Genomic DNA, 13,842 nt, shown 5'->3' on the forward strand with positions numbered 1-13,842 from the left:
GCCCCAAAATAGCCCTGATTTGTATCATTTATAACTTACTTAGCATATAAAATTGCATTCCTGGACAACTTTACGGAACTGAAAAATTATAAACGCCTTAGTTTCATGCAAGCAAAATTGCAAACATGCCCAATACTGGAGAGAAAACTGCAAGCTGATGCACCACGTGCTATCTTAGCACATATAGTATAATTTTGTTATCTGGTTAGAGAGAGCTCAGCTCTGAATGAACCTTTCAGTTCTCCTTTGAGGCTGCGGTGCAGTTTCTGCTTTGTCTCCTTCTGTTTTCTCCCTCCTGCAAGTTAGGGTAATAAGCGACTTTTCCCTCAGTCTACAGGTAAATGTGTCCCCTTGGTTTGAGGGAGAGGTGAAAGGGTCAACCACACCAGGTCAAAAGGATAACAAAAGGTATATGTGATGGACAGGGCTCTTTTTGGGCAGGAACACACAGGAACGGAGTTCCGGCTGGCTCCCGAGTTGGCCACGCCCAGCAGGAGCTCATTAGCATAATAGGCCACACTCAATAGCAGAAACTCATTAGGATTGGCTTCATTAGGGGTGTGTGGCCTAACATGCAAAGGAGTTCCTGCTACAAAAAAGCCCTGGGTTTTGACAACAAACAAGGTAAACAGAATAAGAAGGGAAAGGTGAGTGTGGCTGGATGACCACACTTTTGGTAACATGGTGGTGTGGCCTAATGTGCTAATGAGCGGTGCTGTCAGGGTGTGGCCTAATATGCTAATGGATTTTGCTGTTGGGTGTGGGCTATTATGCTAATGAGTTCCTGCTGGGCTTTTTCTACAAAAAGAGCCCTGGTTGGACTGCACTTTTTAAGAGACTTTGAAGTGCTATATGAACAACTACAGGACTTCAAGCCTTCGACAACATATTTACAAGCCTGAAGTGCTATACGAGCAACTACAGGACTTCAAGCCTTCTACAAGCCTTCGACAACATTTTTACACAGGGGTCATTTCATAGAAAAAGAGCTAGGGGAACTCATTACCATAACTCATTAGCATATGCCACACCTCCTGACATCACCGGAAGTGTGTCATAAGGCCACACCTCCTGACATCACCGGAAATGTACCCTTCCTCTTCTCCTGCCTCCTCCTGGCTGAATGAGGGCCGGAAGCGGGGCAGCAGGAAGCAGGGGGCGGGGCTTCGTCATGTGCCCTGCCCCCTGTACCTCACCCGGGGGAACTGCGTTCCCCCGCGTTCCCCCCCGAAATGACCTCTGTTTTTACAGACTACAAGCCTTCCACAACATATTTAACTACAGAACTGTGACTGAAGAGTTAATTCTTCACTGAGCTGGAGGGACTTGAGTGACAGGCTGCTCCAGACAATCTGATTGGTTGGCATCAGCTGGGCAGAAAAAGTCTTGGGACAGCTGGATGTTGAGGGGATTCAATCAGATTCCTGCCTTAACTGAGAGGAGACATGTAATGAGACCATCTGAGAAAAAGCATCTAGTGCTGACAGAGTCAGATTTCAGCCTTGACTGAACACAGTTTGAACACCGACAGAGAACTTGGAAAAAGTTTGGCAAGGAATTTTGTGTAGTAGAGAAGACTCCCATAGATTTCTTTTTTTCAGTATTCCCTGAAATTTCCAGTTTTTCCATCAGAAAAAAATTGGTCAAAAAGGCCTTGGGGAAAAAAAATGGGAAAAACAGTCCTCCGCAATATTTCCATTTTTCCTTCACATCTCTATGTAGGGATTAACTTTGTCCATCGCTTCCAGGACAGTAGCCAATCTTTTCTCATTAGGAAGGACTCTTGGGTTAAGCCTGGAAGTGATTTCTTCAGATCCAACATCTTAACCCTCTCATCAAATTCAAGTGCCTATGTTTTTTATTCCAGTGCCTCTAACTGTTGTTATCTATAGATCTAATTTGCAACAGTCCCCTCTGCTTCCTGCGAATACTTATTTCCACAAAAAAGGGCACAGTTTCCCCCAACAGGTTTTTCTACAGGCTCAGGGCACTCCATATGTCTGCATAAAAATCCAAAAAGTAAAAAAAGAAATTGCAGAGGATTGAATTCTCCCCCAATACCTTTTGAAATGGCCATCACAGGGATCTACTCTAGGCCCTGCCACATCGACAGTTAGAGACAGACTGGCTGAGAGGGGGGGGGAGGGGAGAAAGCAAAAGCAGAGCTGGTCCTGGGATTGGGGAGGATTCCTCCTGCAGTATGAATGGCTAAATAGCAGGGGGATGTTTTAAAAGGACACCTGAGCTCCTCAACCCTACTTCTTTTGCTGTGGGCTCTATTGTCTTTTTAAAGAACCAACAAAGAAGAGATTGGATTTATACCCCACACTTCACTAACCGAAGGAGTCTCAGAGGGGCTTACAATCTCCTTTCCCTTCCCCTCCCCACAACAAATACCCTGTGAGGTAGGTGGGGCTGAGAGAGCTCTCTCAAGAACTGCCCTTGAGAGAACAGCTCTGAAGGAACTTATGACTGACCCAAGGTCACACCAGCAGCTGCATGTGAAGGACTGGAGAATAAAACCTGGTTCTCCCAGATTAGAGTCAGCACTCTTAACCACTGCACCAAAACTTCTGGGGGGGGACCCCCTTCTAACTGCTTCTCCTCCACCACCAGCTTGAGAAAGACTGACTGGCTGAGAGTGAGAGACACACAGAGAGAGACACACAGAGAGATAATCGGTGGGGAAAGAGGGGAGGAAGCAACAGCAGAACTGAAGCTGGGATTGGAGAGGATTCCTCACTCCCACTCACCCATCTCCAGTGCTATTTTTCCGGCAGTGTAAATGGCTAAATAGCAGAGGGAAGTTTTAAAAGGACATCTGAGCCTGCAACTGCAAAGCCTTGCAAGCAGGAGAGAAGGATCGTTCTCACTCCAATCTCTGTAGCTGCAAGGTCCGCTGTCCTTTAAAAACATTCTCTCTGGCTTCTAACTGCTTCTCCTCCCCCCAACAGCTTGGGCACTGCTTTTCCCCACTACTTCTTTCTTCTGACTGACTAGAGGCCAGAGGGGAGTTATAAAAGGACAGCTGAGGCGTCATTAATGGATGGGTGGGCACAGTGACTGAGAGTTGGAGGCAGGTGAAGTGTAGGCAGGACTTCCTCCAACCAGTGTCAGTTTGCACACACCGCCTCTTTAAAAATTCCTTAGCAACCCTGACAGACAAATAAACTGCCAAAGACAGCTGTGGTGCTGTGGGTGAATGTGGACTCATCTCAGGCTGAAGAAGACTGGAGCCCTGCAACCACACAATTCTCCGCGGCAAGGCGAGAGACTGAACAAGCAAAGGTGCCTCAGGCTGATTCACTGATAAACCAATAAACAGCTGCTTTTGGCAAGGGCACTCAGAAGGAGAGTGGTGCAGGACTCCTGTTGCACCTCAAGACCTGCAGTGACCAGTGAGGCAAACTTTGAAATATCACGGCCCCGGTCATATGGGCCGGATATCGCGCAGGGGGGGGGGAGGCATGGCTAATTGCCCCGGTGCAGTTTGATCTGCGATTATGCGATCAGACGTGCCGGTGGCACACCACAGGTCCTTCCCTCGGCACTGGTGGGTAAATGAGGGTGGCAATCACACGACGATCCTGCAGCGCGGCAAAGAAGCGGCATGGCACGATCACACAGGGAATGGCTAGGCGCTGCTGCAGTGACAAACGAGGTAATTTTTTTTAAAAGCCGAAACGGCACTTTCACTTTCCTCTTTGTGCGCATGCGCCGTTGAGCGATGGCTAGGTGCCGCTGCGGTGACAAACAAGGTCATTTAAAAAAAAAAAACCGAAATGGCACTTTCGCTTTCCTCTTTGTGCGCATGCACCGATGGGTGCTTGTGCGCATCTTGTGGAGACTTGGGGAAAAAAATACCTGTTTGCGACGGGACATGGGCGAGCGCCAGATGCCACGGACTACCACCAGAAACACGATCAGACGCCAGCCCTTGCACCGCGGTTTCCGGAAACTAGTACCTCGGAGGTACTAGTTTTTTACTCCGCATCTTCGGCGGGAAGCCTCGAGTTCGCCATGGGAGCTCTACGCTTCCCAGATGATCGCGCCCGGAAAATCCGCCTATCTTCCATCTCTGTAGCGTGGCTAATGCTCCGTGTGACCGCAGCCCACCTCACATAAACAAAGTGATTGTAATTCACAGGCAAACTACTCTTTGAAGCCAACTTCAGGTGGCTGGTTGAGTATGCACAAGTGAACTGAACAAGGCTAGATGGCTCTCTTTCCAGTGTTCAATAAAGAAAAAAGAGGAAAACAAAGGGGAAAAGGGAAAAGTGGTCTCCAACTGTCACTCCCTTCCCTTCACAGAAGGCTGTCACAGAGCTCCCTCCTCCCTTAAGAGTGCACCGCTCAGAACAACTGAAAGAAACACTGCCTTTTGTGTCAGAAACAACAGTCCCTCATCAATACCATACAGAACAATACAATGCCAAAAGTACCTCACAAAAGGGGATGCTTTGCCAAAATGAAAAAAACTCCAAAAATGGTTACCGCCAGAAAGCCATTTAAACAGTAACCAACTATACCATGAAAAAGACATTAATAAAACTGCATTAAAAATGTTCATCACAGCCAAAAGAAACAAGGGAAATATGGATATTGGCATTTTGACACATAAAGCCAGCAGTACAGCTGGAGAACACAACATATCTTTATATATGGAAAAACCAAAAGCACTTCAAAATGCAGAACAATGATTACTTATGATATAGGAGACATGACGCATATCTGTCACCACTGCTATGCAAAGCACTTAATAACTGAAAAACCCAGAGATCACTATTACAGTTGCTTCCACAATGGAAAAGTAACTATTCTGCCAGTATGGTGGCCAACATTACTTAAAACACTCTTAATGCAGTAGCCAAATCGCTTGCTCACAACTTTAATGCCAGCAGCTCACAAAGCAGAATTTTTGCTCACAAGACTCCACATCTTAGAGGGAACATTGATCGGGATAGTCTGATCAGGTCTTCCCGACTCCGCGCCATTGATCCCCCCCCCTCGCAGGATACGCATCATCGCAAACTCCATAGGGAGCCCTCGGTGTGGAGGTGAGATTCATCGATCCCTCGGTTAAACACATGGGGGGAAAATGGCACACACAAAAAAGACTCACCCGCATTTGCGTCTCATCACCCACAGCTTCAAAGGGAGGTGTGATCACGCAACTGTGGGTCAAATTCCTCCAGGGGAAATAGCCTCACTTCCCACCCGTTTTTTTCTGGCATGTGTGACCGCAACCTTAGTCATTTAGGTTCTAGGGATAACTCAGGCTTGATTCGATCTAGAACCCACTTATTTCTAGAACAAACCAAGACACCAACCAGCGTCTTCAACATGGTTTCTGGTATACTGGATTGATTATCTATGGCACAACAAACGATTGCTCGTATCTCGTTACCAGTTCATTTACTGATGTATTTTTTCATTGTTTTCGTAATGTAATTAGAATTTATGTGTCGTTCTGAATAAAGTGATGAAATGGAATAGAACTGTCGACATAAATGGTTCTTAACATGCTTTACAAAAATGTGCTATCTGTCTGGACAAGGGATTACTGGCATTCAAACAGCACACAGTTGGTTATGAGGATTTGAATGTTAGGTAAAGGTAAAGGTTCCCTTGCTCGAAAGCCAGTCGAATCCGACTCTAGGGTTGCGGTGCTCATCTCTTTTTCAAAGCCGAAGAGCCAGCGCTGTCCGAAGACTTTTCCGTGGTCATGTGGCCGGCATGACTAAACACCAAGGCACATGGAACGCTGTTACCTTCCCACCGAAGTGGTCCCTATTTATCTACTTGCAATTTCTTGCTTTCGAACTGCTAGGTTGGCAGGAGCTGGAACTAGAGATGGGAGCTCACTCCGTCATGCGGCACACTCGGGTCTCGAACTGCTGAACTACCGACCTTCCACAACCTGCAGTTCAGCGTCTTAACCACTTGAGCCACCGCAGCTCCTCTTGAATGTTACTATTCCCCTAAAACACTTTGGGCCAACCCTCCCCCCCCCATTTTATCCTCACAGCAACCTGACAGATAATGGCTGGATCCAACCAGCATATCTGCGGGTGAAAAACAGAGCAGAGAGTTACCGTTTAACCACTGAAAAGGCTATGGTGGAGACCTGCTCATGGGACCTGCATGTACAAAACCCATGTGGGCTGTGGTCTATAGCAAGGAGGGGAACTCATGAGATTGAGTGCAAAAGCTAGCTGGATCCAACCTAGTCACTGGCCCAAGGATATCTAGAGACTTTCACAGAAGCGAAAGGGTTTTCCCTAGAAATAGTCCAGCATTGTAACAATTTCACTACATCCTCTTTTGTAGACTAGAATATGGGGCAATACACATTTGACCAGGGCTTTTTTTGTAGAAAACATCCAGCAGGAACTCCTTAGCATAATAGGCCACACCTAACAGCAGAAACTCATTAGCATATTAGGCCACACCCTGACAGCAGAACTCATTGGCACATTAGGCCGCACCCCCATGTTACCAGAAGTGTGCTCATCCAGCCACACCCGCCTTTTGCTTCTTATTCTGTTTACCTTGTTTGTTGTCAACACCCAGGGCCTTTTTTTGTAGCAGGAACTCCTTTGCATGTTAGGCCACACACCCCTAATGTAGCCAATCCTAATGAGTTCCTGCTGTTGGGTGTGGCCTATTATGCTAATGAGTTCCTGCTGGGCGTGGCCAACTCGGAAGCCAGCCGGAACTCCGTTCCTGTGCATTCCGCCCCAAGAATAGCCCTGCATTTGACTATGAGGAAGGTCTGACAGTGCTTCTCTGTACATAGCCAACAGCACATGAACACTGACAATCAATGCAACAGATTCTTAAGTTCACATCATTACACGGCACTTGCGCTTCCATCTCTTAAAAGGTCAGCAGTCAACCCTTCCAAATGAATGGATTAAAGTAAATTAAAGATCACGAGAGGGGTTTTTTTCGGGGGGGGGTGTTTTTGCTTCTTTCTAAGTGAAACTAAAGACGCTCTCTCGGTTACTTTTTAAAAGCCTGGAGCACAAAGCGTTTTTGTGCCTGTTGACTTCAAAGGCTGTTTGCCAGCGGAGACCTTCACAGAATTATTTGAGTTGCAAAAAAAAAAAACCAGGACCTCAAGCTGGGGTAGCAATTAGGATCTCAGACAAACTGAAAGTTGGCAGCGGTGCCACGGTTCAGATTTGGCATGTCGTTTAATGAGATTTGAACAAGCATCTTTCACATGTTCAATGAATTGAGGATTAGCGGCGTAGGATTTTCTAATATCTTGAAATCCGAATGTCAAGGATGTAACAGTGTCTCTGACTCTGTTCACAGAAGCGATGGGGGGGGGAACCGTTTATATTCAATTCTTAATTTACAACCTGGGCACAACCTGTTTGGGCTTCGCTGTTGGTCGCCCTTCGGAAGCAATGGTTGCAGCACTGATCGTTTTGTTGGGCTATGCCAGAGAGAAGTAAATACCTCGAGGGGTCCCCACTCCCACTGTCAAGAAAGGAAGGCAGTTTGTAAACCAGGAGAGAGAGGGAAATTGGTTCCCAACTCTCATCTCAAATAGGATGGGAGCTGAGCACCCATTCTTTCCTTTCTCTCCTAGGCTTGCTAAGTCCCCCCGGGGGGCAAGGAAACCCCCACCCCAGAGGCCCGTTCCCTGCCACCAGTGGATCGGGCCCCGGGGGGAACTCCACCCCGATGTGCACGTTGCCGGAAGTGACGCGGGCACGCTGGGGGGAGGGCCACGGTCATCCGAGGGAAAATTCTATGGTTTTCCCTCGGATGGTCGTGGCCCCGCCCCCAGTGTGCCCGGCGTGCCTGTGTCACTTCCGGGTGACATGGATGCGGGGCACGCACGCTCCAGCCACCAGCCGGGAGTCCCCCGCTGCGGCTGAATTCACACTTGGGAACCCTATTCTCTCCAGTAGGGAAAACAGATGGACATTTAGCACCCAGCTCCCAGCCGCTTTGCAGCAAAATCATAAGAACATAAAAAGATCAGACCAACAGTCCATCTAGCCCAGCATCCTGTTTCACACAGTGGCCAACCAGTTCATCTGGACAGCCAACAAGAGGGCATGGAGGCCGAGGCCTTCCCCTGAGGCTGCCTCCTGGCTCTGGGATTCAGAGGATTAGTGCCTCTCAATGTGGAGGAGGTTCCCCTCAGTCACCAGGGCTAATAGCCCTTGAGTGACTACAGGGATTTCGCAGCGCTGGAACCTTGCCTTTGAATACCCTCTTTCTTGAGGCTTGCCTGGTGCCTACCTTACTGACCTTTCGGTGCCAGGCCAAAGGATTTGTTTTTTTTGTATATCCAGGCTTTCCCCATGTTTTAACACTGTATCTATAGTCTGATGCTAGCCTGAGGACTGTTTTATGGATATCACTTCAGGCTACTGAATGTTGCTCACCACCACTCCGAGCCGTTCCATCGATTCCCTACTTAAGGATCAACACTATCTAAGGAGCATCTCCTCCTCATGATCTCAAATAGCTACCCACTTTAATGGGAACTTTATGGAAAAGTGTAACCGCTCCAGAATCACACGGCACACACTGAATCATTTGCAGAGAAGAAAGTTAACACGGAACTAACACGGAACATCACGGCTTGACAAGCTCTTGATGTAGAAACAACAACATGTTTTTCTTCTTTTTGAAGAAAAAAAGAAAAACTAGAGAAGGGCAGAGTAGTTTTAAACATATTCTAATTATATCATTAATCCTCACCTAGAAGGGTGTTTTTAATAGGCTACCCCTGTCATTCCTTTCACTTCATTTAAGTAGTCTCGGGTCTCTTTTGATCACAGGCTTGCTAATTGCATTGAATTTGTGGGGACTCTGACTTTATGGATCACAAAGACTATTAAGAATTAAGTCGACAACATCAAACTCGTTTTTTACATTCCTTTAATGAAATTACTGGTGCATGTGTGTTAGATTTTGAGAGTCTATTCCCCCTCAAACCCTGGGAAAATGATAAGCTGGAAGGTTAATAAACAAATGCGGACGCTACTGAAACTCTTTGCATTAATATTGACGTGGGAAGGGAAAGGTCCTTGGACCGAAGTATGGAAGCGTCTTATTGGAAACCCTCCGCCTTTTACCATTCTTCAGCCTTGCAGCTGTGCTCTGAATCCGCTACAGTTTATGGACAGTTTTTTTGGGGGGGGGGCACACATAAATCTTACTGCACTAATTTCGTGTGGGTAGAAGCGCCTTTGCAGGGACGAGCTGTCATCTTCCTTCTTCCGATGGTTAAGTGTCACGCAAGGTTTCAGATCTGCAGTTTAGCGAAGGTGCCACTTTTGGGGATAATTTTGGTGGAGCTGCCATTTTGCGCTTTCAAATGCAGGAGGAAGGCAGGTAGATAAGCAGTGACTGCACCCTGTCATCGGCATATGGTGGTGGTACTTTTGCTGAATGGTGTTCTCCACCATGAGGTCTTAATAGGAGCAGAGCCTCACCGGAGCCAGGACTGGAAACTGTCAGCTCCAGTATTGTGAGAGCTCTACATCAGGGTAGGAACCCAATGTTCCCTCTAAGCCGTGGAGTCTTATGAGCAAAACTCCTACTTTGTGAGCTACTGGCATTCAAGTTGTGAGTCAGTGATTTGGCTGCTGCATAAATTAGTGTGCTCTGGAGCCACCCTTCCTGTAAAGGTAAAGGTAAAGGTTCCCTTGCTCGAAAGCCAGTCGAATCCGACTCTAGGGTTGCGGTGCTCATCTCCGTTTCAAAGCCGAAGAGCCAGCGCTGTCCGAAGATGTTTCCATGGTCATGTAGCCGGCATGACTAAACACCAAGGTGCACGGAACGCTGTTACCTTCCCACCGAAGTGGTCCCTATTTATCTACTTGCAATTTCTTGCTTTCGAACTGCTAGGTTGGCAGGAGCTGGAACTAGAGACGGGAGCTCACCCCATCTTGCAGCACCCGGGTCTTGAACTACTGAACTACTGACCTTCCACAGCCTGCAGTTCAGCATCTTAACCACTTGAGCCACCGCACCCTTCCTGAGCGAAGGCAAAAATGTGTGAGCCGGAGGCTAAAAAACTGTGAGCTGCCTCACACTCACTCAGCTTAGAGGGAACACCGGTAGGAGCCCAATGCATTTATTCATCTGAAATGTCAACCGGCGCCCAGGCAGACAAGGGGAATCAGCTACTAAAACGTTATTCCGTCGACAAATGTTCATGTCACTCCACCAACTCCTGCCAAAGGGAGATTTTTCACAAATTCGGCTTTCTCGAAAACCTTCTCCTAATTGGTTTCTTAAACGCAGCGTCTTTTTTGTCAGAAGCAACTGCGGGTCAAGAAGAGTGCTGCGGGTCACCAAGGAATGTACGCGTGAATCGCCCCCTCCCCAGTAAGCACATTAATAATTATATAATGAAGTTTTCTTTAATGGGAGATCAAAGGGTTCTCAAAGCTGACACCCGCTCGGCCGCTTCAGTGTTGTTTTGCAAAGTGACAGCCAAGTTGGGGGGGGGGGGGGAAGCTGAGGGTTTTCAATGTAACATCAAGTGTCTGAAGGTTTTATTTCTAACTGTCAGGGAAGCCTGACATGTAAGTGACAAGCAGTGCATATAATGGTCTAATTGCATCTTCCCCCCGGAGCTCAGAGGGAGTGACAGAGTTAGTGTTTACATTCCGGATGGCGCGGTGCATGTTGGGATGGGGGGACAACTGTCACGGCAACCCAGCCCTAATCTGTCCACACAGATCTGGGAAGAGATGTTGCTCCAGAAAACTCCCTTGTGGGATAAGTCCTACGTGCAGGATTGCAGTTTGCAAGGTAGCATTTAGTCCCTCTTCCTCTGTCTTTCTCTTCATCCACATTCTCCCCTCCCCGATAACTCTTTCTGCTTCTAGGGGTATATCTAGACGGCCAAACTGTATGCGATTTCTTGCCGCACATCTTCTTTGGCATCCCCTCGTACGCTGTTAAATTCTCCATTACTGCTCTCCTCCTCCGTTTTTCTATCTGTAGTAGCCACAAATCAGAACAAATCAGTCAATCCTAAAAGAAATCAACCCTGACTGTTCCCTGGAAGGCCAGATAATGAAACTGAAGCTCCAATACTTTGGCCACCCAATGAGAAGGGAGCACTCCCTGGAGAAGACCCTGATGCTGGGAAAGATTGAAGGTCAAAGAAGACGGGGACGGCAAAGGTTGAGATGGTTGGACAGTGTCATCGATGCAACGAACATGAAGTTGAGCAAACTTCAGAGGATGGCGGAAGACCGGAAGGCCTGGCGGGAGCTGGTCCATGGGGTCGCAAAGAGTCGGACTCGACTGTGCGACTGAACAACAACAACAAGTAGCCACAACCTTCACTCACGTGTTTTCACCACCTGAGCCTCTGGAAGGTCTACTAAAGAAAAAAACCAACCACCACAACAAGACAATTCCAAGCAGTGTCCTTGCTGTGTTTTATGCCTGGAAATCTCTCCGGATGTCCGTTGTGGTGAGAGGAAGTGAGAGCCAAGTTGGCATAGTGGATAAGAGCAGCAGACTCTCATCTGGAGAAATGGGTCTGATTCCCTATTCCTCCTCCACATGAAGCCTGCCGGGTGACCTTGGGGCAGTCCCAGTTCTCTCAGAACTCTCTCAGCCCCACCTGCCTCACAAGATCCCTGTTGTGGGGAGAGGAAGGGAAACTGCTTGGAGACTCCTGAAGGTAGAAAAAAGTGGGGTATAAAAACCTACAAGTCTTCTTCTGCTTCTTCAAATTCTTCTCAGTGTCCTTCTGGGAAGCCTTGAGGTGGATTCTTTCATCCTCAGTCTTCAAGGGCAACTAAACCCAAGGACATATCACTGCATTGGCTCACACTCAAGCCCTATTACTCTTGGGCCAATTTCACACAAGAGCTGCGCCGCGGTCACGCCTCCCTTTGCCCTGCTTCTATTGGTCAATTTCCCACTCGAAGCCGCACGGCCACATTTTGACCCGCGACTTCGCCCCATTTTCCCTGCAGTTTTGTGATCCTCAAAAAATCGGGGGAAGCTGCGGGTCAAAACGCGGCCGCGTGGGGCTAAGAGAGCTCTGACGGAAACTGCTCTTTTTCAAGAACAGCTGTGCCAGAACTTTGGCTTGCCCAAGGTCATCCAGCAGCTGCAACTGGAGGAGCGGGGAACCAAACCCGATTCTCCCAGATTAGAGTCTGTGCACTTAATCTCTACACCAAACTTGCTAAACTGGCAAGAAGGTTACAGTTTTAAAAAACTGTGGTTAGGTTCAGAAGATAAGCAATAAAAGTGGAAATCGTTGATGCTTACTTGATAGGATTCTTCGCAGCGTCTGGGTCCCGGGCAGCGAGGGTTCCTATGACGGTGTTTATTGGGACGTCTTCTTTCACTTCCAGTACATACGCCGGTCTGCTGAACACTGGAGGCTCGTCGACATCCTCCACCTGAACCCGGACCGTGGTGACGTCTTTGAATGGTCCGAGATAGACGAATCTGGGATCTACGTGAGGGTTGGCGGCCTCCACTTTCAGAGTGAATTGTCTCCTCTTTTCAAAGTCCAGTGGCTGAGAAGAGAAATTCTGCATGTTACGGGAAACTTAAAAATACTTTTTTCCCCACAGGAAGCTTGACATTTAAAGAGGCACCCGGCTGCCTTGAAGGATGTCATTTGCGTGATTCAAAATGCACACCTGAAGGATCTAAACGGCACCTCCCTGACCTCTCGCCATACTCTGCCCTCATCTGGCTGGTGCCTGCCCTGGGCCTGGCTTGCATAATATAGCTAACTGGGCTGAATGCAGCTCACCAGCTGTCGACAACAGTCAGCAGCCATTTCTTAAAGCTCTTTTGTCAAACGGGGGACTAGCTGTCCATGGCTGGTGGTCTCCATTCAGTCGGGCAGATCACAAATCCAGCAGGCCTAGGGCAGGACCACTGTCGAGCTATACATTCGGTAGTGCTGCAAGCCGGAGGTTGGCAACCAGCAGGAAACTCACCTCGGGGGGGGGGGGCCGTCACCGGCAAGGTAATGATGTCCCTTCCGGAAACACTCTAGCCCAGGTGTCCACAATGTGGTGCCCACAGGAAGCAAGGCACCCAGTGACACCTTTCTGGGTGCCAGCCACCAAATGCTTTTAGAAAGGGAACGGGGCTAGGTGGGGCTTTCCCCCAACAGGGCTTCTGATTGGCTGTGAAGATGAAAAGGTTTCCTGTTGAACAGAGCTTCTGCCTGTTCAGTGGAAGAGGTCCTATTAGAGTTATAGATCACCTTCCTCCCTGACATTGGTGGCTGGCCCCGCCTCCTGCGGCAGCCATTTTGCGATTGTGCTCTACCTCCTGTGGCAGCAATTTTGTGATTCTGCCCTGTGTTGGAATCCCAAAGTTGCCGCAGGCTCAAAAGGGTCGGGGACCCTGCTCTAGCATTTGGCTCAAGGACATGCCGGAAGTGACGTCATGACGTTGCCGGTGACGCCATTTGCCCCCACCTTTGCCCCTGCTGTTTTCTCCTGCCACCCAGCTGAGCAGTGGCAGTCAGGGCGGGCGAAGGGCAGGAGGTCTCCTATTGAGGTGGGAGGCTTTGCTTCCTGACACCAGCACTTTCTTTGTAGGCATTCAGCTCTAGGACGCCTACATGTACCATGAAATCTACTTAGGTAACAGCACTCCTAATGCAACCCTGCTAGGGTTGCCAAGTCTTACCTGCTGCTGGAGCGGGGGGCTCCCGGCTTGTTCCTGGAGTGTGCACACCGCAACCCCGTCACCCGGAAGTGGCGCGACCATGCCGGGCACACTGGGGGTGGGCCACGACCATCCAAGGGAAAACCATAGAGTTTTCCCTCGGATGACCGTGGCCCCGCGCCCAGCGGGCCCTGC

The 13,842-nt window shown here is 48.6% G+C and overlaps 1 protein-coding gene across 1 annotated transcript in view; it reads right to left on the reverse strand.

Annotated features, from left to right (window-relative positions):
- The window catches only part of LOC107107583 (cadherin-6), a 65,148-nt gene that overhangs the window by 30,472 nt on the left and 20,834 nt on the right, over nucleotides 1-13,842 (reverse strand). Inside the window, exon 5 of the mRNA XM_015407890.1 lies at nucleotides 12,280-12,533. Coding sequence (XP_015263376.1) covers nucleotides 12,280-12,533 — 254 coding nt within the window. The remainder of the gene's footprint in view (nucleotides 1-12,279; nucleotides 12,534-13,842) is intronic.

This window comes from Gekko japonicus, unplaced genomic scaffold (genome assembly GCF_001447785.1).
Source record: "Gekko japonicus isolate JY-2015 unplaced genomic scaffold, Gekko_japonicus_V1.1 scaffold4486, whole genome shotgun sequence".
NCBI lineage: Eukaryota > Metazoa > Chordata > Lepidosauria > Squamata > Gekkonidae > Gekko > Gekko japonicus.